The 24180-nt window shown below is 33.6% G+C and overlaps 1 protein-coding gene across 2 annotated transcripts in view; it reads left to right on the top strand.

Annotated features, from left to right (window-relative positions):
- Nucleotides 1-24180, top strand: part of LOC119645142 (glutamate receptor 1) — a 67010-nt gene that overhangs the window by 14442 nt on the left and 28388 nt on the right. For both annotated transcript variants that reach the window (XM_038045094.1, XM_038045093.1), the window contains exons 4-10: nt 1168-1297; nt 20543-20796; nt 21321-21485; nt 22116-22487; nt 23049-23391; nt 23515-23609; nt 23707-23874. In XM_038045094.1, the coding sequence (XP_037901022.1) occupies nt 1168-1297; nt 20543-20796; nt 21321-21485; nt 22116-22487; nt 23049-23391; nt 23515-23609; nt 23707-23874 (1527 nt within the window). The remainder of the gene's footprint in view (nt 1-1167; nt 1298-20542; nt 20797-21320; nt 21486-22115; nt 22488-23048; nt 23392-23514; nt 23610-23706; nt 23875-24180) is intronic.

Below are 24180 nucleotides of genomic sequence, written 5' to 3'. Positions count from 1 at the left end.
CGTTTTTTTTTAATTCTCGATATGCGATTTCCGATATGCGATTTTTGATATGGCCTTGAGGATTTCTAGCAAATCTCTGCCTTTTCATGAGCTTTCCCAGTTTCGGGAACAGAAAAAAGTCGCAGAAAGCCAAGTGCTATAACGTGGTGAGCTGGCGCATTATGCTGCCGCACGTGTTGCGTTCAAAACATCCGAAAAAATTATATAGCGCGAGCCAAGCGATAGGCCGACAGCCTCAGCAACTTCGCCATAACAATTCGTTGCAATGCTTCAACCTTTTCATCGGTTGTTGGCGTTCTGAGGCGTCTATGGCGGATATCGTCATTAACACGACTTCGGTCTTGGGTGAAGAGTTTGTATAACTTATAAACATTTGCTTTTCTTTTGCTTGATCCATCGTCAAGCACACGAAAACACAACTAGCTTAACAGTTCTGTCAGAGAGAGAGAGAGAGAAACATATGCTGGGGTTGCGTGTACGAACATAACGAGAAAAAAGTGACAAATCGAATGGTCATAGCCTTCGAAATTTGAAGAGTCAACTTTTCCTTTTAACACACTTCATATCGGGCATATACAAACGTACATTGGTATGTGGATGTTTTCATTTTTTCCAATTTGTTCGAAAATCCTTTCGGAACCGTTGCCAATGCAATCACACTGATGACAGGACAACGTATCTATATTTTTGCTTGACTTTTAGATGCAAATAGAATTGTACGCTTTAAGGCACAACTTCAATCGCAAGTTGATTTTTAAAAGAAAAATTTCACACCGTTATCCGGTTCGGGTGTTCCCAAATAAATCTCTTAACATCATTTCGTAAAAAGGGAATTTATTCATATTTTAAAGGAAGAAGTCAACGAGGAAGAAAATGATGAAATTTAAAATGTAAATAAAACAATAAAAATGATAAAGTTAATGTTTGTCTTCCTTATCTTGCAAAGTAATCATGCAACGTTTGTAAAAGAAATTCATTCTGAAATTTGTGATAACGTGATGACTTTTCATAAAACTCTTTTAGTCTGTTATCATTTTAATTTTTTTTTTTTTTTTTTTTTTTTGTTTCTCTTCGCTATTTATATATGTAGGATATATATATGTGTATGGACTGTTGTCATTTTTACTTTATTTTATTTTTGTACTATTTTCCTCTCCCTTTTTATAGGTATTGACACCATCGTCCGGTTTTTTAGATTTTGCCATTAGCATGCGTCCCGATTATCATCAAGCCATTATTGATACAATACAATTTTATGGTTGGCGTAAAATCATTTATCTCTATGACTCACACGACGGTAAGTACGGTTATAAATATAAAAACGTATATACGGTACATACGCATAACTACCGATATAAATAAGCGCAAAAAAGTTATAAACAATTTGGGGTGAAAATGGGTAAAATACCAAGGGATTGGAATCAAAAATATTTGATCGGTTAAATCAATTTATCGCATTTTTTTACTTACGTTTACCGCAAGCGATGTCATAAGTTTGTTAAAAATCTGTTACGTATCGATGACTGCATAACGCCCATATATTCTTGACCTGCGATAATGGCGTCGCAATTCACAATCAAAATTACGATTTAAAGAAAGCCAAAAAAAAAAAAAAAAAAAAAAAAAAAAAAACAGAAAATTGTTGTTTCAAATGAGAATGTTTTCTACTACTCTACGTTGAAGGCGTTCAAATTGACTGAAAGTCTGGCTCATTGCAATTCCGTTGCTAAGGCCGATAATCTTGCAAACCACTGTTAAAATTCGCATTGGTAGCAAAAACCGTGTTAAGCTGCAAGGCAAAGCAGAACCTGAAAGTCCACTTGAAGTACTTAGTTGTGAGATGTGTTGCCAACTTAATCAAAACACACCTTCAACTAACAGATTTTTTAATGTGCTATTATATAATAATAGCCCGTCACTTAATCTTATTGTCTATGTGTATATATGTATATGAGAGTTCAATCGTACAAGACTAGAAGAAGCATTGCAAATACAAGTTCCCGTAAATAATTTGTAAATAGATCTCCTAAGAAATGTAGATAAAATCCACACTATCCCAAAAGTCACAATTCATTGGCACAAATTTAATCCCGAAAGACATAAAACCCGAAAGAGCGATTTTACCTTACAATCCATATATAAATTCCTAGTGCACAACATAACGATCACTTTGAAGAAAACTGTTACCATCACCTAGAGTTTTGAGCAAACTTGGCGACGTTTCTTCGGTCTTGACTTGATGTTAGCTCGATTGATCGATTGTTTCAAGGTCGTATACGTAGATCTAAGTCTCTCCTCCCGTAATGATCGTAGACTATAAGTAATGCAACTTTTTTGCTCAAGGAGATCACACATTGTCAAAATCGAAAGAAATTCCTTCTATGTCCTACAGAGCCAAGCACAGCTGAAACAGTAGTGACGTTTATGATGGGGATTTCAACACAGATGCCTGTCACCGTGCTACCAATTTCGAAAAAAAAGGCTTTATTTAAAAATAAATGGGAGTTTTCGGAATTATAAACAAGTTTATTTTTTGCACACAGTGTATATATATATATATATATATATATATACATATATATATATATGTCCTCCAAGAAAGGGTGTAAGTGCAGCTATAAGATATTGAATTAAACTGTGAGTTTTCCATTTGAGACATTAGGCACGAGTCCGAAATATGCTACAGCAGCGTAGCCCTAATTCAGGTTTTTGAAGATATAAGCAGATCTGCTGCGATATCAAAAGTGTAAATAAGTATAATGCAGATTTGGCGAGCTATTAACATCGACGATAAAGCTAAATATCCATTGCAGCCGCATTTGTGGACGTCAGGCGATGTTGTTAAATTCTGGTTTGTATCATTGAAATGAAACCATCACTAGGCAGCGCTATGAACAATAACAATTGAAGACTGATCGGAAAACGGAGCCTGTATGCTAAAAATGATCGTATTGTGATCCGTATTACAAAACTCGTCGAAGAAGCCTTAGCAGGATGAATGTAGTGAAATGCGCTACACTCTCAACCGATATCAGTATACCTTAGTCCTTTAGACCTGGTGTGCATGTTTTGATTGGCTTTGGAATGCTTTCAAAATTGCGATGAAAAGTTGAATGGGTCTGGACTAGTTAAGTCATCGTCATCGCCATCGGTTCAAAAGCACTGAACGCAGCCTAACTGTGTAACTGTGTAAATAAAAAAAGCAATATAGCCATCTGGGCTACCAGGGCTAGTGTCATTAGTTTAGAGGTAAAAGACGTTAAAGTGTTGACAATCGAACCCACGTCCTCTTGCTAACGAACAATGGGGCTAGGGAAAATCGTGCTATTTGGGGGGGAATACATACACATCTACAGATTTGCAATTTACTCTGACGTTCTTTGTTTTTTTTTTTGAAATATTGCTTCGATTCAATATATGCCACACATTCGGGTAATATAGTAAAATTATTTTATCTCTTCTTTAACTAACTCGATTAGAGTTGATTTGAATATGGAGTAACGGTTAGGACAACATATATGTGTGTATATATGTACACATGTGCATATATATATATATATTCGAAACATTTAATTAATTAAAGACTGTTCTCATTTCAACACCAACTAGTTGTGGACATTAAATAATTCACTGCAAGCCAAATGTAATCTTTCTCCTGTAGTTTGCATGTTTTTATTAAATAGTTTGGTAGAATAACTGTATAAATTTGGCAAGGCGTATGAGTGATAAATATGAAAACAAAAAAAAAACAAAAAAAAAAAATGAATTTTTTTTATTTTTTCAATGTCGGACTGCAATGTTAGTCCATTTTTAAACTTACACTCTCGCGGTGTATACAAAAACATACGCTTTGTATGGCGAATAAGCATGCGAGAGCACGAAACTATGAAACATGATAAGTAAAATTCTCGATAACACATTTGGCCCTTTTGCGATAAGTTTCGCTAGGTGAGGTAAACGAATGGCTACAATAATCCGATTATATTAAGGAGTCTAAAAAGTATTCGCCTCAATAATGTAGATAGCGTTAATTACTCTTAACCATTATTGCATATAAGTGGGAATCGTATAAATTAAATTCAGGAATAAATGAATTTCGAATGCCTGAAGACTGCATCATTTGGACTTGTCTTAGTTTTTATTTATTTATTTATTTTTTTTTTTTGTTCCAAGTTTGCCGATAATTTAGTAAAAATAACACTTACGGCTCTACGTAAAAGTTAAGCAAAATGTATAATAAACTGTGTTATATATATATATATATACGTATGCATTCGAAAAAGGAAAGATTTGTTCCAGCATTAAATAAAAACTATTTTCATATAATTTGACGACACTGACACTGTTAGTCAAAGGGACAAAAATTATTAAAAAATCCTTCAAAAAGTCTTTGATTGATGAAGAATTCATTGAGATAGCTCAGTGTTGAGCAGTGTCTCTATTTTGTTTTGCATCATTTCTTTAATGTCACATTGATAAAAAAAAAAAAAAATAATAATAATAATAATAATAACAATAATTATAATAATAATAGTAATAATAATAATAATAATAATAATAATAATAATAACAGAAGAGATATATAGAACGACTAGGAATGAAAGACAAGAAATTCATTCAAAAGTAGTTAGTTGTTTTTCCTTTTTTTCTCCCTAGATATGTAAGTCTGCATTTCTATCGCTTCCTCTCTCTGACACACTCTCCCTCCTTCTCCCACTTTATCGCTTTTTATCAGGGTTGTGAATATTTAGGTTAATTTTTCGTTCTAGGCCCAGGGATACACTTGCTATACATTGTTGCTGTTTTTTGTCGTTACTGTTATTGTTGTTCTTAATGTAAACATTTTGTGTAATTTAATTCATTTTCATAATACACACAACAATCTATACACATACACACACACACACACACACAAACACACAAACATGTACATACAGTTAGGCGCATATAAACAGACAATCAAAAAATCTTTCCACTCGTCTTTACTCTCGTTTTGTTGTATATCTTTTGTTTTGTTTGTTTATTTGTCTGTTTATTTGTTTGTATTTGTAAACGAAATACTTGTGCATTCACAACCTTGGCATGGCCTTTGGCTTTTATTTGCTGGATATATGTGTATGTATGAATTTACTGACGTTCATTCGTTGCTGCGTTTATTTTGTTTATTTTTAAAAAGAAATATGCACACATGCTTACATATACACCTATATGTGTGCATATATAGATACGCATACACATACTCATTTGTATAAAATAATGAAAATAAAAAAAAAAAAAAAAAAAAAAAACGGTCGTTACGTGCATACACATATAAATGTATGTGAAATCGTAAAACAAACATGAAATGTAAAGTGTATTTATGTGCATACACTTAGCTTCAGGTCGCACACACATTCCGCGCACATCTACAACTTTATTTACAATAATAGACGTTACACAAAATATAAAATAAAAAAAAAAAAATACTGTAAAAATGAGAAAACATAGAGAGAACATAGTAAGCGTATCACTTTTAGTTTGGATGTATATATGTGTCATATATTATCGTAAATAAAGTACGCACAGAAATACAAAGGCAAACATGCATTTGCAGTCAACAGCCAACCAAGCATATGTGTGTGTTAGTTAATGACATGGAGGAGCAATAACTGTAAATGTAACTGAAGTGCATCATCTTGTTAATGACAGAGGGTGACAGAGTAAGCTTGAAAAGCATTTTATCTTAACGCCTTAGAAATATTTATAAGAACTTTAATCAGTATCAGCAAAACAAAAAAAAAAAAAAAAAAAAAAACAAATAATAAGAATAGAAACAATAACAAGAACATGAAACGTAAACTTTAAATAATGTGTAAAAACAGAGAGAGAGAGAGAGAGAGAGAGAGAGAGAGAGAAAGAAAGAAAGATAAAGAGTTTACAAAGAACACATTCACTCATTTTGACTTTTAAGTAAAATTTTGAAATTTTAACCAAAGCAAACTCTCTATTTCGCACACTTGAATAGAATTTTATATTAATTCACTCTTTCGGACTACAAATAACTTTCAATGATATTTCGGATGTGAAATGCGAAACTCAAACTTGCTCTAACTTGAACACAGACGCTTACCTGCCACTGGCCTACGTACACATGCATTAGACATGTGTGTCCATTCACATATTCATTCACGTCTCATTTACTTTAAATTTGTACCTTTTGTGTAAAAAGAAAAAAATATAAAAAAAAAAAATAAAGCATTTTTTCACGCCTTCCTGGCTTTAACTCTCGTTTTACCTACTTTTACTACTACTATACTCTTGACAGCACTAATGCGTACACGTTATATTATTTCACTAAAACATGTCCGTATACCACCTATGTGCTCGAAATTACATATATGCTAAATTATCTTTTTGCACTTTATTTCCAATTTTCCATAGTTAGAAGTGCGACTTTAGTTGCCTTAAAATGGCAATTTAAGCTCTCTCTCCCTCTCCCTCTCTCCCTCTCCCTCTCCATCTCCCTCTCTCTCTCTCTCTCTCTCTCTCTCTTTAGAGAGTCGCCTATGCTTATATACACACATAGATACATACATACATACATACATACATCTTCATGGTAAGCAGATTTTATATCTCCACACAATTTACTTATGAAGCATTTATGTAAGTGCTGAGTTTAGTGTTATTTAGTGCTACCTACTGTAAACATGACGTGATGATACTCACTCATTCATTGGAACTGTTACATTTGTGACTCTGCCATCCAGGTACGTACAATAGCAGAGGATTCTAATGAAGTCTGGATGCGCCTTTATAACTTCTTTATGTACAACATAGTATACATGAACCTATGGGTATTAGAATGTGCTACATTTATTTCATTTCATTCCATCTTCATGACGGCAACAGTAGTATGCTTTTATTATTCTCACTGTCAGTCTGTCATATCCTTCTCTTATCTATTTTTGTGTCTTTATATATATTTGTGTGCATATAAATGTTAATAGGAAGGAAACTATGTTATAGTAAGATATGCCGCGCACAAATGTAGCACAGCCACACCCTTACTACATTTAAGAAAAATATTCCCTTAACTCGATTAAACCAAACGTGAAGTAATTGAGCGCAGATCACGTGATCTTTAACCACAAAAAAACAAATTTTGATATTCGCCTGATATTCGGTCGATAATTCATCATTTATGGAGGCATTCATAAATCGAAACGAAATCGAAATATTCCATAATAGAAAAATCAAATGTAACGTAAACGTTAATAAAAGTGGAGTTTGTTTCAAACCACAAAAGGGCAAATATGTAGTATCTAGAATCTAGTATGTAGATGTCTAGAATTAGGAATTATACCAGAATCCTAGTGTCTTTATACTTTGACTTATATGAAAGTGCAGTGCAAAGAATAAATGCTTGCAAAGATGCCTATCAGGACGGGCAACCATTGTAAGTGATCGCTTAAATAATCCAGCCCAGATGATTGTAGGTGAAGCGAAACTTTAACTATGGTAGAAACTTAATTTTTCGAACCTAATTGTATGACAGCACATGAGTACTTGAAACTTTAAATGCTTTCGCTAAACAGCATAACTCTTTTCAAGTTTGAGTTTTTTGCAGCATCTTTGTAATAACATTTTAAAAAGAAGTATGAGAAGACCCCTTAGGAGATTCACAATCCGTCAGTCGTATGTAGCTTTTCAAAATTGCACCAATTACATTGCGCTCGGCCTTGCCTCTCAAATTAAAGATACCTCGCGAGAATGACTTGGAAGTAATTTTGTTTTAATATTTAAATGTATGTTTGTCGAATTTTCTCATTCTGTTGCCTTTGGAGTGTGGTTACTTAGAGAATCGACTAGTATCGTGTATATATTGCGATGCCCTGAAGGCGTTTAGCTCACTGGCTGTTTGATTGTCTATCTATTTTTTATAAGCAAGAAAACATCGCATATATTGCAGTACACTTTTGTTTTTGATAAATTATTTCAGTATCAAAAATATTTTATGTTTATTTGGATAGCAGTTACATAGCAGACCTATTACCCTTATATTATCCAGTATTGAAAGTGTCGCATCTATAAAATTGTAGCCCATAATTACCTTAGCCTAATAACCTAGTGACCTAAGAGAGTTACGTACACATATTATTTATTAGATTTCACTAAAATCGCTATAAAAACGAAAGGCAAAGCTTTTTTTATTGAAGCGCTGCATATATGTTCGCATTTTTTTAAAGTGATGTTTCGATCACTATAATTGTCTGGATAATCCAATAATTGAATCTTAAGGGATTCTTAGCATCCTCATAATACCGGGGTTTGAAGGACTTGGGTTCCTTGTTATTTGCATGTGGTTTTTGCAGGCACATATACGTCAGTGATCTCACGTTGGCTTCTGAAGGGTGCACGTTTTCGATAAGCTTCTGCCGTTGACCAATTACATTGCTTCATCTGCCTTCTAACGACAAAAAAAAAAGTGCCATAGTAAATTCGTGAGTTTCATCTAATTAGCTGAGACGCAGCTATACTTGTATCCCATTCAGCTTACTCGTCCGGACTGTTCTTGACTTGAGTAGCCCTACCAGCAAATACAGTACCACCGGCATGGCTCTTGGGGTCCGTGCATTTACTGAGCGTCCCCAACGCGACAAGATGATAACTCGTCGAGGACGTACAATCTAAATAATTGAACGTCTTATGAAAAATCATAATCGTTCCATGCTAAAAGCACGATTGCAAGTAAGTGAAATTGTTGCTGACGACCCCGATTTCCCCTTCCGAGAAATTGGGAATTTCTATAATTAGCTTATGCGGTATATCGCAAAAAAATCGGAAACATTCGATGCCTTTAAAATATAATTTGGAAAAAATCAGGCCGTATGACTAAGTCAAAAACCAAAACGAGCTATTGAAACGATCACGGGCTAAAATTTAGTGAGAAGCGAACTTAAAGACACATAAAAATGATTTGGGCATAACGCTATTTCCGATATATTTGTAAAGCGATAAAAGCAAATAAGCATTTGAAGGTTAAGAAAAATGTCTCGCCAACGAAGAAATGAGAAAATCAAGCAGCGTATAAGAGAACTGATCAGAAGAATACTTTTTAGTGCAAAGGGTTTGCTTAATATGGGAAGCGTTCACGAAAAGAGGTGGATTAAATGTATTTGTGCGCCTAGTGACGCAAAGTTTTGCGATATGATAAATGATCTCTAACTTTTGCAAATACATTCCTTTAACTTTGCCAATAGCGTTATGAAAACAGATATTTTAATTGTGTAAATAAATTTTTACGCTATTTACAATTGCGTGACACAAACTTAAGCTAAACTAAAGGATATTTCCAATGAGAAATAGGGTAAAGCAATTTCATACAACAGCACGTTAAAAAATTAAAGAAAGATTAGATATAACGTAGTTGGCTAAACTACACAAAATGCATGCATAGTTTCCTTTATTTTTCCCCCTGTCCTTTTCGAATGTAAATAAACGTAATAGACGTAATTTAATACACACGTTTTTGCTTGAGAACACATACCGCGTTTTATTAACTCTTTCTTTGCATAGCAATCTAGCAGTCAATTCAGAAATATATATCATTTCGTCATTGAGAAATCGACCCGAGAAAGTCCTCTTATTTTCAGTACATATATATATATATATATATATAACCTTTTTTTTTTTTTTTCTCTTTTTTTTGGTAAAGGAGTTGAAAGTTTGGAGTATTTTCATATATTTTAAAGGCATTCATTGTTTTCGTAATTGAAATCTGAAACCTACTTTACGTTATTACTTGGTATAAATAGGATTAAGTGCGAAGCTTTCCTTGGTAAATAAAGTAAAGCCAAAATACTGAAAATTAATACCGAAAGTACAAAAAGAAATGAAATACTTTTATGCGAATATATAAAAAGATAACATAATCAAGAACCAACAAAGGGGGGGGGGGGGGCGGACAAAAAAACTGTGCATTAAAGATAATTAAGATTCATTTACAATTGAATACTCTAAACACTTGACACGAAGTGAAGGAAGACCTGACTAACTACATCAGCCAGATGAGATATTCCTTACTCTTCACAACAATCCTTGACGTAGAGAATGAATTGTATTAAGACGAAATAGCAATTAGGGAAAACAATATTTGCGTTAATGTAATGCAACACCAATAAAAATAAAAAAAGTTGAAGAAAAATGAAGAGATTATGCAATGTACACTCCACCCCCATCATCCTACCTACGATTCATAAACTTATCAGCAAGTAAATAGAAAGGAGGAAAAAAAAAGGAAAAGAAAGACACACTAAGATTGGACAGCAAATACATTTAAAACCAAAAAGTAAACAAGAAAAACAAGCCCTTACAAGTACTTGTTAAGGATACTTGCATGCTGAAAGGCATAAGCATTAGCATAAGCAAAGAAGAAGTGCCCATAGCAAGTAACTGTAAGTTGTAAACGGATATTGTCTTATGGCCCTTGTGATAGTGGTAATACTAGTTAATAGCAAAAAAAAAAAAAAAAAAAAAAAACAAGAAAGATTTGAGGCGGAAAAGGATACCATTCTCCTTCCTCCTGTACGGTTAACGATTAACGATTGCTTGAAGACAAAATAATATAAAAATTATAAGATGACAAAAATCGTTCGTATCTCATATATTGTACATAAAATTATGCTAATAATATACGAGAAACCTGAGCTTCGCTTACTTACGTACACATCTCTAGAGACGTATATAAATAACGCGAAAATTCACTTAAGAGAATAAGTGTATATTAGTTTTCTCATTCTGTTCATACTATGCATATTATACGTAATACATTACTCAATAAGATCGTAAGATGGCACATAGGTGTCTGTCGCTATTGACGAATTCACATATTTTAAAGACGGTACTTTTATTTTTTTAAAACAATAAAAATATCCAAGTTTCGCGTGTAAACTCAAAGTCAAACAACGACCTTTTTGGTACATTTTGCTTGTACGTTCGCACTCTCTTAAAATCCGGCGGATTCGCCAATAGTTCTCATCCCGAATTTTTCTGTCCTCTCACAAACTCATTTAACAATATGTTATTTCGCGTAAGCAGATAATTGACACCACATTCGTCAGTCCATCTATCATCTCGGTTGGCTTCCCCTAATTATCATTGTCTTTATGCCGACCGTCAGGTCTTCTATATGGATTGAAGTTCTCCAAGCGCGTCTAAGCTTTAGTCAAATTGAAAAATGTCTGCAAATAACGCTCATCTCTCGGTAATATAAGTTTGGATCGTAGTTTAATCGTAACGCAACTCCGCTTGTCCTCGTTTAGTACAAAATCTCTCAAAGTTCATGTTAAGTTCTCGTTGGTTTCCGAAAGTATCTTAGTATCACTGTATGTTAATTACTTAAGCTGTGACATTTCCTCCAGAATATACTATCGTTAAGAAACATAATCTTTGCCAGATTTAAATAGATTGAGTTCTCTGCTTAAGAAACGCTATTTGCGCAGAAGATGACTTCTCCTGCTTAACTCAAGCGATAATCGAGTAGAGATCATTGCAGATAATGAAAAATGGCCGCAATGCTACATATCCGTGAGCACCCAATATGACATAATTCAACTTCATTTAGCAAAATTCGCTTAGGGAAGCTTCTTAGCGCTAATATGGGCCGTGCTACTCTCCGCACTGTCATCAGCCGTTCTGATTAGTATTGATTTCAGTTCCTAATTTATAATCCGTCCGAGCAAGGTTCCCATTTTTGTAGCAATTATCGAAAAATGTTTCCGCTAAGTGCATGGTTCCAAGAGATCACTTGTGCGTTTTGCACATTTCGTATTCCTTTGTTGAAGAAAGGAGAACGTAACACTTGAAGCGATAGACCGTAGTTTGAAATAAAATTCTCGTAAACAGTTTTCTTTTTCTAATATGCATTTAATGTTACGAAACTATTAGCGGAAACTTTTTCGCCGTCCTAATATAATAGCACAAATCATCATCCTTTTGTATCGTGTATGAGAACACTTTCACGGAGTTAAAATTACTGCTCAGGTGCTGTGTACGAAGGTACGAAGTGAAAACTGAATCTTTGGTTTATATTGTTGTCATTAAATATAGAATTACAACACACATAACCTCACGCACATCTGTGCGTTTGTAAGTGCTTAGTAAAGGTTTCGTTTTACACTTGCATGGCACATTAAACGTATAAATATGTGTTACACAACACATATGACTAGAGATGTGAAAAAAAATGCAACATTTATACGCCATTTTTGTAAAAGCGAAAGGAGTAAATCAACGTTAAAATATGTAGGATGATATAAGAAGAAGAAAAACAACAATAACAAAGTTGAAAATATTTAAGCGCAAATTTTCTTCCATACCAAGTAGCAAGTAATGAGTACATCATACTCTTTAATAGTATCATAACACACAAGAAATGTTCGTGTGCGCAGATATATTTCCCGTGCACATATGGCACCGACTACAAGTATGTTTTTTTTTTTTTTTTTTTTTTCAAGTTTAAATTGTTTTACATTGTAATATAAATAAATTGTATTTACAAAACATTTAAGCATTTGTTAGTAAACTAATCGAAAAATGTGAGGAAAGCAATCTCTATATTCGTTCATCCGCGGAGGCGTAAATATGCTCGTATGTGCATTTTATTGTCGTGTCGTTTTGTTTTGCCTTCCGTAAAACCAGTTATTCAAATAAAGGATACAGCATTAGAATCGAGCGATGAAAGTGACAAAAGCAAACATTTCCTGCATAGGTATTTAAATGAACATTTTTTATCAACAGATAACTGAACCGAAAGGGAAAGACAACGCAACAAGATATATATATATGGACGGGTTAGGTTGAATCAAAGATCGCTACTTGCTTGGATGGGAAACTTATGAAAATTATAGACAATTTTTAATACAAATTTTCTAATCTTGCGAAATTTACGAAACGATTTGAAATCATTTCATATACTAAACGATGACATAGATAGGCAATTTCGGTAGATTTTGGGTCTTTGTATTTTTTGCTTTTGCTTTTTTTTTTTTTTTTTTGCCCGCAAAAGCGACCAAACGAACAGACAGATGAACTTGTAGATGTTAAATGTACTAAAACAAGTGAACACCTCGCGCCGACCGATTAACGTAGCGAAAAATGAAGCGATATGTGAACAGATATGCTTGTACCAGATGATGTTTGCCATAAATATGTTTTCGATCTCATAGGACGTGATATTTCCAATTAATTAAAAGCAAAAAAAACATAACAATCAATCAATCAACAAACAATAACATAGTTATCAAGTATATGGGGAAAAACTACGAAAGCAACATAGCGTTGTTTCAATTTATTTAAATATTGAAGAGACAAATAAATGAGCAAAATACAACAAATGCCTTTAGTATTAAAACTTAAAGTCGAACGTAACTGTAGGAAAAGTTTAGGTACAGCACAACCAACAAAAAACATTGATTAAACATACACTTCGACAAAACACAACAATGCAGAATGTGTAAGGACAAGAATACACGCACACGTCATGTCTACCACTAAGAAAAAAATAAATGACAAATAAAAAAAAAATTGACTTCACAAATTCTCGCATTGAATAGCAATAGAAGCAAACGCCTTGTAGCGTGTTTTAAAAGCTTCTAAATTATTCAGTTGCAGCAATTCTGCAACTGAAAAACTTTAGAACAGAAGAAAAAATATGCTCCTTAAAAATATATAATGATGCACTCACGCGACCTGCACTGCCTTCTACTTTATTATTGATAGTAAGTCTTATGGGATATTTTCTCATTGCCCGATTTAACTTAGTGTTAAATAACTTGTTTTAGAGAAAGACGTTTTTGAATAACGAGGACTTGGGGAATGATGAATCTAATCCCGCAAATATGTATGGTAAATAAAACAAAAAAATTTTCAATATCATAACGCAATCGATATCTTTCGAACACAATTATATAACGTATTGTCGTTACAATATGTTGATGCAATAAAATGTCTTATTCGCAAAGAAAGGCAATAAATTTGCGGTTATTTTTCAAGCATGTTGTAAAAATCTTAACAATTTTGTTGAAATTGTGAAAAGAGAAAAAAGCAAACCCACAACGCCAATAAAATTTTATGCCACGAAAAATATTGAAAAAATGTTTTAATAAATACAAAATAATATATGCTGACAGAAATTCACACGGAAGATCAAATATGGTGTTAAATGAATTGAAAATGATTGTGTGTGAAAAATAATATCCGCCAACAAAATTTTCCCACCTACTTTGCTGCGCTACTCTGCTCAGTCCTCAATCGCCCGCCAGCCAAACACACAAATGAGCGCAATGATACACTCGCGATATCGCAAAACACCGCGAACAATATAATCATATAGGCGGTATGCACATACATTCATATATATATATATATATATATATATAGTATATGCAAACAAATATGTGTATATATATATAACTCAACAAAAAAAAAAAAAAACACAAAAACAACAATAATAATAACAATAACAACAAAACAACGATATAACAGCAATATCAACCGTGTTGACAATATAAAATAAGAAAGACGACACATTTTTATACAGCAGTTTACACTTACCAATACTCGCAACATTCGACCAAGAAATATAGCTGAACCCATAAACAGTAAATGTGCGCATACACATATACCTATGTGCTTATCATGTATGCACGTATATGTATGTATATAGTTTATATATATTTAAACATTTATATATATATATATATATATAAAAATAAAAACCAAAAATAAGCACACACATATATATGTGTGTGCACATATAAGTGCGCTGGTAATATATACATAAAAATACAAGAGAAAATTACTATGCAAACAAATATGTATGAAAATTAAAGTTAACTCATATGCACACACATTTGGTTGCTCATCCTTATTGATATTCATTGTCAGGAACTAACAGAAATAAGCAAGAAATCAGATGCGATTTAAGTCGAATATTTTTATATCTACAATCTCATCCACTCTCCATCTCTTCTTCTTCGCTCTCTCTCTATAATTTTTCTCATATATATGCGTATATGCGTTAAATTAATCAAAATGCATCATACATCTGGCGAGGATACTGTATTCACTAATTTTGTATAATTTAAACAAAACCATCGAAAAGCTTGCCCCCAAGATGTAATGTCAAAGTATATGATGTCGAGCGTTTAAGGCGAAGCGAATTGTTCAACGGTAGCATGAAAAGAGCGATAAAGCATTCATTTTAAACAAAACTGATTACTTTGTAGGAAATGTGCTATGCTTTCGCCGCTTAAACCATTGCAAGTTTATTGGCTGCGATAACCGCATAAAAGAAAACGAATGAAAATAAACCAATATATAAACGAAAGGAAATGAGAAAAAGCCTACAAGAAAATCTCTTTTCACAGAAAGATGATAGCATCTGTTCGGTTTATTGAGTGGCACAATAGGTTGAATAAATACTAACGCCATGCAAAAGAAGACAAATTATTTAAAGCAAATAAACATTATTGAACTTATTGATTTTTATTTATTGCTCTTCATTGAAAGGACGACTCAAGTATAAATGCAATATAATTTGGCAATTTAGGCCAGAATAATGCGATCCATTCATTGTTTTTCCACTGTCGAAATAAACGCTAGAGAGCTCGTAAACTGCGATTACGTGATTAAAGAAAATCCAGATGAAGGAAAAAATTATTTTCAGCATCATCATCATCATCATCATCATTGTGGTTGACTTAATGGACATAGTTCGTTGCAATGAAATTGACGCGGCCATTACTTCTGCTATACATAGGGGATTCCCTGTCAAGTGGTATTTCGTTTTTTCTTTCTTACTTCGTAACATTTACCCCTTAAGCGGTCTTCTCATATTACTTTATTAACTTAAAGTTAAGCTACTTGTACTTGTATGCTTAGACCTGACTTTGATCTTCAATGCATATGAAGCTTGACACAATTTGTAAAGACATCAATAAAATTTATACGATCGTTATCCATAGATTTGCTCTGCATTCCTTACGTACTTTTCAATCGAACAAAAAAAAAAATAAATAAAAATAGCTTATGCGTTTTAAAAAGAAATTTTGTTTTTTGCGCCGTCAGAAATAGCACTGGCTCATAAACCTATCGCAATCTCTAAAATAGCGTTCCAGAGTAATAAATTTATACAAAAATAAAAAGATTTTACGTTTAATCGTTAAATACTCAAATGCTTACTTACGATAAAAGTCGTATAATATTTTACATAAATGTAACGTTGCGAAGGTATCGGTTTGAGAGAGAGATATATAAGATAGATAGATATCTTTGCTAATAAAATGTATACATTTTATGATTTGATTTTGATTGGACAAAGAGAAAAGAAAAAAAAAAAACCGAAAACATCCAAAAGCGAGAATTTCCTTAAGCCAGATCTTTATTTTATTTATTATTGCTCTTCACACGCACATACGTACACACACACACACACACACACATGTCTGGTTTTCGTTCATATATATATATATATATATTTTTTTTTTTTTTACACAACATGTTTTATATTCGAAACGTATATGGATGGATTGGTTGAAAACACTCTTAAAAAAATTCTGAACCACAAACGAAATATTGTCACGACACACATTTCATATGTGTTTGCATATGTATGGAGCCGCGAATTTCTATCCATATAAATGTACATGCTTGCACATCTGACATTTTCATATCAATATTTGTAGAAAATGAAAACAGATGAAACAAGAGGAGCGACAAAAAAAAAAAAAAAAAAAACAAAACTATTTGCATATAGCATAGTTCCGAATATGTATAGATGCGAAAGAATGGATTGTTATGCACGTTCCATAAATTTTACAATTTGCAGAAAACTCCTAAGTAAAGAAAGAACTAAGTAAAGAATTAACTTGGAAACTCTCTTTCGCGAAAATGACTCACCGTTAATGTTACTACTGGATCTGGAAACTGTTTGCTGTACTCTACACCACTTACTGGTGTAGTAATTTCCTGTATACATGTGCGCATGCATCGATCCAAGATCACTCGCTGAATCGATTTAAAATTGTCTGTCCCTCTCTCCGCCTGTTCGGTTATCCCTCGGATGTCTGTCGACGACCTCTGCTGCTCAATCTATAAATAGCAATTTTTAGAATATTATGATGAAATGTAGTACACCGACCTATTTTGGTCCATAACCAAAAATAATATTTTTATTTGTTTTTTAACTAAGCGTAATAGAAAACGTTTTCGATTATCGGGACAAGCATCAACTAATTAACTAATTATCTGGGCTTATCATTGATTATTTGCTTTAGGCGTTTATTTCCCCCTTTTTTTTTTACTAGATATAAACTTTATTTTAAGTTATAAGCAGCAAAAGGTAAATGTCGCTCCATATGTGCAAAATAATATGAAATAATTTCCGCAAGCATCTCTTTCTGAGACGTTCGGAACGCTTACTATTTTTGTCCAGAAGCTTAACGAATGTTTCTGGAAGAGAAAGATAATCACGAAAACATCGACACCAATCAGAATTGTTAGCAACATGCAAACATCCAGCCATCTTTTTTTTTTCTCAATGTGAAGCCGATACATCGAAATCATTTAATTACCATACATATTACTTCAGCATTCTGCTTTCACGTTAATTTTTCTCTTTATTCTTCCTAAAATGAAAATGTATATTGAAATACCGTATGTAGGAGAGGTTAGAGAGAGAGAGAGAGAGAGAGAGAGAGAGAGAGAGAGAGAGAGAGAGAGAGAGAGAGAGAGAAAAGAAATTCTTTTTATATATAAGTTGATATTCGGATTTTGGAAAAAATACTTGCACACACACACCTTTGCCCATTGTCCGTTACGCTTTCATATGCAGAAAATATAACAAAAGAGTGGAAGAAGTCAAATTTATATAAAAGCTGCTGTTCGTAGCATTTGCGAGAAATTTTGGGAAACAATATGCATTGTTTCAATTGGATTTCATTTCCGAAATTCAAATGAAACTACCACGCTGACGTATGGATACAGAAGCGAGCATATGGTAAGCAGACGATACGAAAATCTCATTCTTATCCTTTCTCCTTTTTTTTTGTTTTTTCTAGCGTATGCCTAGTTACTACTATTACTAAAACAAGATAACATTTTTCATTACACTTCGGTTCCAAAATATTGTAATAGAGATTAAGTGGAATAAAGGAGTGAATGCTATTTAGTGTTTATTAAAGAAGAAAATCATTCCTTTCAATATGTCTTCAATTATTTTAAATTTCTCTTTTAGTCCAATTAATCAGTTTTTATTTGAATCCAAATCGACTATTATATTATAGTTAGAAGCGCCAAATTTTAATCGCTTAATATTCATCTCTTAGCTTAGAAACACGTCCAAAGTTATACAAGACTTTCTCTTACAGTTCATTTAGTTTAACAAGTGGTGTGAAGCGATATGAAAAAAGAAATTGTTTTTTTTTTTTTTTTTTTTTATGCTGCTCCCGATAATATTAAATCAAATCGATAAATGGTACGTTGCGAAATGCAAATTTACAGCAATATAAGCATTAAATATTCTGCACTTCATAGCTTAAAATGGGGGAGCAAAAAATGTCAATCTTTTCATTGATCAACAACAATAACGGCAACAGTAAAAACTCTGGGCATTGCCATTAAGGCTTTCAAGAGCAAACAGATTCAATGTATAATAACATTAGGATAAATCGTATATAAAAGTTTGTATTGCACAGTAAGCGAATAACTTGAATGCAACTTACAGGCGAGCACACACATCCATATTTACACAAATTCGAAATGCGTATGTTTATGCAATATAATCAAGCCTTTCAGGGTTATTGTCCAATTTTTGTTTTGTTATATATTGCACACACACACACACACACACACACACACATACATACTCACTCACACACTACTAGTATTTCTTCGTTCTTCCTCTGCAAAGATGAAGGCAAATTTTTCTTATTGCTCATCGATTTAAAATTTGCTTTAGCTAGTCGTTACTATTTGTATTTGAGTAGAAGATCTCTCTTCCTCCCTTTGGTATTATTGTTGCTAGCGCCCTTTATGCAACGAATCAGTCTGACTGACCAGGGAAACTAACATTGGGACATATACATTTAACGAGTATGTATATCAGTGTTTTCGATTGTTTTTTGCGTTTTCTTTCCTTTTTCTATTTAATCCATTTTATTATGGATGCATGTGTGTATGAATTTGCGTTTGTGTAAGATAAAAAAGAACCGTACTCTCTCAGGCATTTTCTACGAAGATAGCGAGACTTCTGTGTCCGTGTTCGTAATATTATTTTAAACTCATATACACACATCCACTGACATATATACATTTATAGATTCAATCAGACAATATCTGTAAAGGAAACAAAACATTGAGAAAAAAAAAAAAAAAAAAAAACAAGAAAAGTAAAACTACACTTTGTTGACTTTCCGTCTCTTTGATTCTTAAACTAAGCTGAACAGAACCGACTGCACCGCCTTACAGTTGCATATAACGAAGAATATGAGAGAGAGAGAGAGAGAGAGAGAGAAGAACGAAATATTTCAAGTATTGTTGAGAAAAGTATGTGTTTGTACGTGTGGGTTTTTGCTATAGAACACAAGAGTAACATCATCGTCATCATCATTATCCTCATTGTCATCATCATCGCATGAACGGAGACACGCACCTATCGTTTTATGGTATCAGGAGGAATATCGTCAAGAGGAATTCTACTTGCATACAAAAGACAACATGTTGATGATGCCTAAGAGACTATTACAATAGACATATATATATATATATATATATATATATATATATATATATATATATATTTATATATATATATATATACTAAATTAAAGGACAATACAGAAATACATACAAGCATATAGCTGTTGGACAGTGAGCTCATGAGTAATAAAGGGTTTCGCACATATTGACTCTCGATACCGATAAAAATAATAATGATTATGATAGTTACGAGTAAGTATTTCGGATGTCTGCGTGTCTATCTATGCTGTTTTGCTTTTTTCTTTTTCTTTTTCTTTTTCATTTTTATTTTCTTGTTCGCTTTGCAAAAGTATGTGATGGAAAATTACACTTTGGCAAAACAATTCAATTGAAGGTAATAGTTATCAGTATTCTGAAAATTGAAATAAATGCGTCTTTGATTAGAAGTGAGTGTCAGTATGCTAAACAATTTAAAAGCAATCGGGCACATACACATACATATACACATGATTATGCTTCTATAGTAGTAACATATGGATAATCACTGGTTACAAATACTTTCCAAACAGTTTCATATTTTGTATTTATATTCTCATGTACATTCTCATTCATTGTCGTCTCCTTCGAGAATTTTGTATCAATGAGTTTTAAAATAATTGTTTCATAGATACATTTTCCTTCTTTCTCTCTATATATTAGATATATATATATATACATATATGTATACATATATATATTTTTAAATTTTTCCTTTAATTTCTTTTCTGTTTTTTTTTTTTTTGTACTTTTTTATATATTCAAGGTCTGTTGCGGTTGCAACAAATCTATCAGGGCTTAAAGCCCGGAAATGAATCGTTTCAAGTGGAGATGGTGAAGCGGATTACCAACGTTACAATGGCCATTGATTTCCTGCATACGTTGGAGGATTTCGGTCGTTTCACAAATAAATACATTGTTCTCGATTGTCCTACGGAAATGGCAAAAGAGATACTAATTCAGCACGTTAGAGACATTTCATTGGGACGTCGAACCTATCACTACTTGCTTAGTGGCCTGGTAAGTAAAACAAGTGCATAATAACGGCAACAGCATACAAATATCACACAGTATTGTGTTTTATATGTATAACTATGAATGCGGGCAAGTCAATAGTATTGCATAGGATGATAACTAACGTTTTTCACCAATAAAGTTTTATACTATGTCGACAAATGGCTGAATGAATGACTTAAGATTAACATGGTCAGAGCAACGGATTTATAAGCTAACGAACATGCTGCTCTTTTTAAAGCATGAATAAAAAAAAAAAAAAAAAAAAAAAAGTAGGCACAAAAACGCATATGAGACTTGATGAGCTGATGAAAACTTTTCTTTCTCTCGAATCGTTCACCATGTCACATGCCTGCGCATTTATAATTGTTCTATAAACTCGTTAGAGTATAGATAGATGGGCACACCGTTCTATACGGGTTACTATAAAAATACACACTACTACTCAACATTTCCTTCCTATCTTCGCTAATAAGAATTTCTGTTATCAATAGTTTAATGTCTAACGAATGAACTGATTTACAATACAGGTTATGGATGATCGTTGGGAAAGTGAGATAATCGAATTCGGTGCTATTAATATAACTGGTTTTCGCTTGGTCGATACTAATCGTCGTTTAATTAAGGAATTCTATGAAAGTTGGAAGCGTCTGGACCCAAACACATCGGTTGGAGCTGGACGAGAATCTATATCGGTAAGTAATTGGATGTCAATGTTTAACCTTCTCGGAACGATTAGCGTGCAATGCTGTAGGATAGCCCACAGCATTTGGATAGGAATGCTCGTTTTTGCATTTGCTATAGTTTAAGAGCACTCAACAAAATAATAATATATTTGGCCTTTTAAAAAGGGAGGTGTCCTTAGCCTTTGTTCGTGCCTTTGGCTCACTTGATTCATTTTCGCACCCGATCGGAATGCAAACATTTCCAAGTTTTCGACGTAAATTCAAGCAAATTCAATTTATTTGTTACGACTCGAAGGGTGTTTACCAATCGAAAACACGCAGTTGAAAAGACAGACAAGCGGAGGGGGGACGGAAGGAAAAACGTGTTGAAAAACGGGGGAACCAAAAAGGCCTTGGCCTAGGAATTGTGAAACTTACTTTCAAGTAGTGCAAGCGTTCTCGCAAAATGAGTATTATATTATCCACAACATGTCACTTCGGTAGGCTTCGAAAACTTGTACATCGCAAACAAAAAGCAAGTCCTTACAAATGAAAATTTTTGTAAAAGAATTGTCAGCCGTATTAACAGCAAAAATAACAACAGTGACAACTGGAAATGGTAAATGCTTCTCAGTAATTCAAAATTTGGATATTTTACAGGCACAAGCTGCACTCATGTACGATGCTGTATTTGTTTTAGTGGAAGCGTTCAACAAAATTTTGCGCAAGAAACCTGATCAATTCCGCAACAACATACGACGGGGTCAAACAGCAATGGCAGCGGCTTCTACATCAGCGAATACCACAGGACTAACGAGTAATGGCATGCTTGGTGGCGGTATCGGCAGCAATTTAATGGGTGGAAGCTCATCGGGTGGTAATGGAAACGGCATAGGTGGCGGGAATAGTGGCGGTGTCGGAGGTAGCAATAGCAATAATAACAATGCTCCGCGCGCATTGGACTGCAACACTTCAAAAGGATGGGTGAATCCGTGGGAGCATGGCGATAAGATATCCCGCTATTTGCGTAAGGTAAGCCGCAATACAGCTACTAAAACTTATGCATTTTACATATCAAGCGCGTTTTATCGTACATGCATTTTAACTTCAAATTGCTACAATGTACGTACGTGTGTATGAGTATATGCTTGCATTTTGGCATGTTAAACGGTGACTGAAAATTAAGTAAATTATTGTTGTATAGTTTTTTCTTGTATTTCACTCGCAAATGCGGAAAAGCCACCTATGTGTATGTAAAATATTCGCAATTAACACCTTACGGTATTAAAATGGAAAATTGTTCAGTTGCGCTTATTCCAACCATTCGCATATAACTCATTAAGAGACGAAGGGAGAAAAAGAAATAATAAGAGTTTCGTTTGCCTGGAAGGCTCAATTAAAATGAAGTGCTTGGTAAATTATCCAGACACCGACAGACAACCATATGCAAACAACTACAAGCATATATATATATATATATATATATATACACGCACACACTCACGCACAAACTTATCCATATAAGCATTCACTCAATGAATTTTTTTTTTTTTTTCAACATTCTTTAACACTTGCTCGTTTGTTGTTGAATAGGTTGAAATTGAAGGACTTACGGGCGACATTAAATTCAACGACGACGGTCGACGTGTGAATTACACTTTACACGTTGTTGAGATGACTGTCAACAGTGCCATGGTTAAGGTAGCCGAATGGAGCGACGATGCAGGCCTTCAGCCACTATCTGCCAAATATGTACGGCTGAAGCCTCACGCCGAAATCGAAAAGAATCGCACATACATTGTAACGACTCTGCTTGAAGAGCCGTACATCATGTTGAAACGGCCCGTTGTAGGTGAGACACTAGATAGCAATGATCGCTTTGAGGGTTACTGCAAGGATTTAGCCGATTTGTTGGCCAAAAAATTGGGCATCAATTGTAAGTAGTCAAGCGGCGCGTACCGTTTCATATTCATTAATATTTAAACTGATGTGATATTCTGTCATTTTTACATTCCGCTCGTTTGTTACCATATCAACAACGTTTACTCATTCTTCGCAGTTGAGATGCGTTTGGTGAAAGATGGTACTTACGGTTCCGAGAATCCCAACGTTCGTGGCGGTTGGGATGGCATGGTAGGCGAACTAGTGCGTCGAGTAAGTGTTTAATGCTCAGCAATTATATTCGAACGTGCACTTATAAAGCACGCAAATTTTCTTTTGCATTTACATTTACACGCGCGCACTCACGCAGGAAGCGGATATTGCTATAGCTGCCATGACAATAACCGCTGAACGTGAGCGAGTTATCGATTTCAGTAAACCGTTCATGTCACTGGGCATTTCGATAATGATTAAAAAACCAGTCAAGCAGACACCAGGCGTGTTCAGTTTCATGAATCCTTTATCACAAGAAATTTGGGTAAGTGCAATAAACATATACATTCACATGTATATATAAACATATACTTACGTATAATTGAACGGTATAGGACATGTATCACGCACGAGTCTCTTTCCTTTAAAATCATTTATCTTTACTTAAATGGACGTATGTGTGCCATTGCACGTGTAATATGTGTAGAGAAATCTGTAGCACATTTATGTCTTCTTCTTCTTTTTTTTTCCTTCTTAATTTCATTCTATGAAATGTTTTTCTTTTATTATCCTTTACTTTTTGATCAACTTTTGTACGCTTACAAAAAAAAAAAAAAAAAAAAAAAAAAAA

The sequence above is a fragment of the Glossina fuscipes genome, unplaced genomic scaffold (genome assembly GCF_014805625.2).
Source record: "Glossina fuscipes isolate IAEA_lab_2018 unplaced genomic scaffold, Yale_Gfus_2 1, whole genome shotgun sequence".
In the NCBI taxonomy this organism is placed as follows: Eukaryota; Metazoa; Arthropoda; class Insecta; order Diptera; family Glossinidae; genus Glossina; species Glossina fuscipes.
Note: the sequence above shows the minus strand (reverse complement) of the source record. Positions and strands in the feature narration are given on the sequence as shown.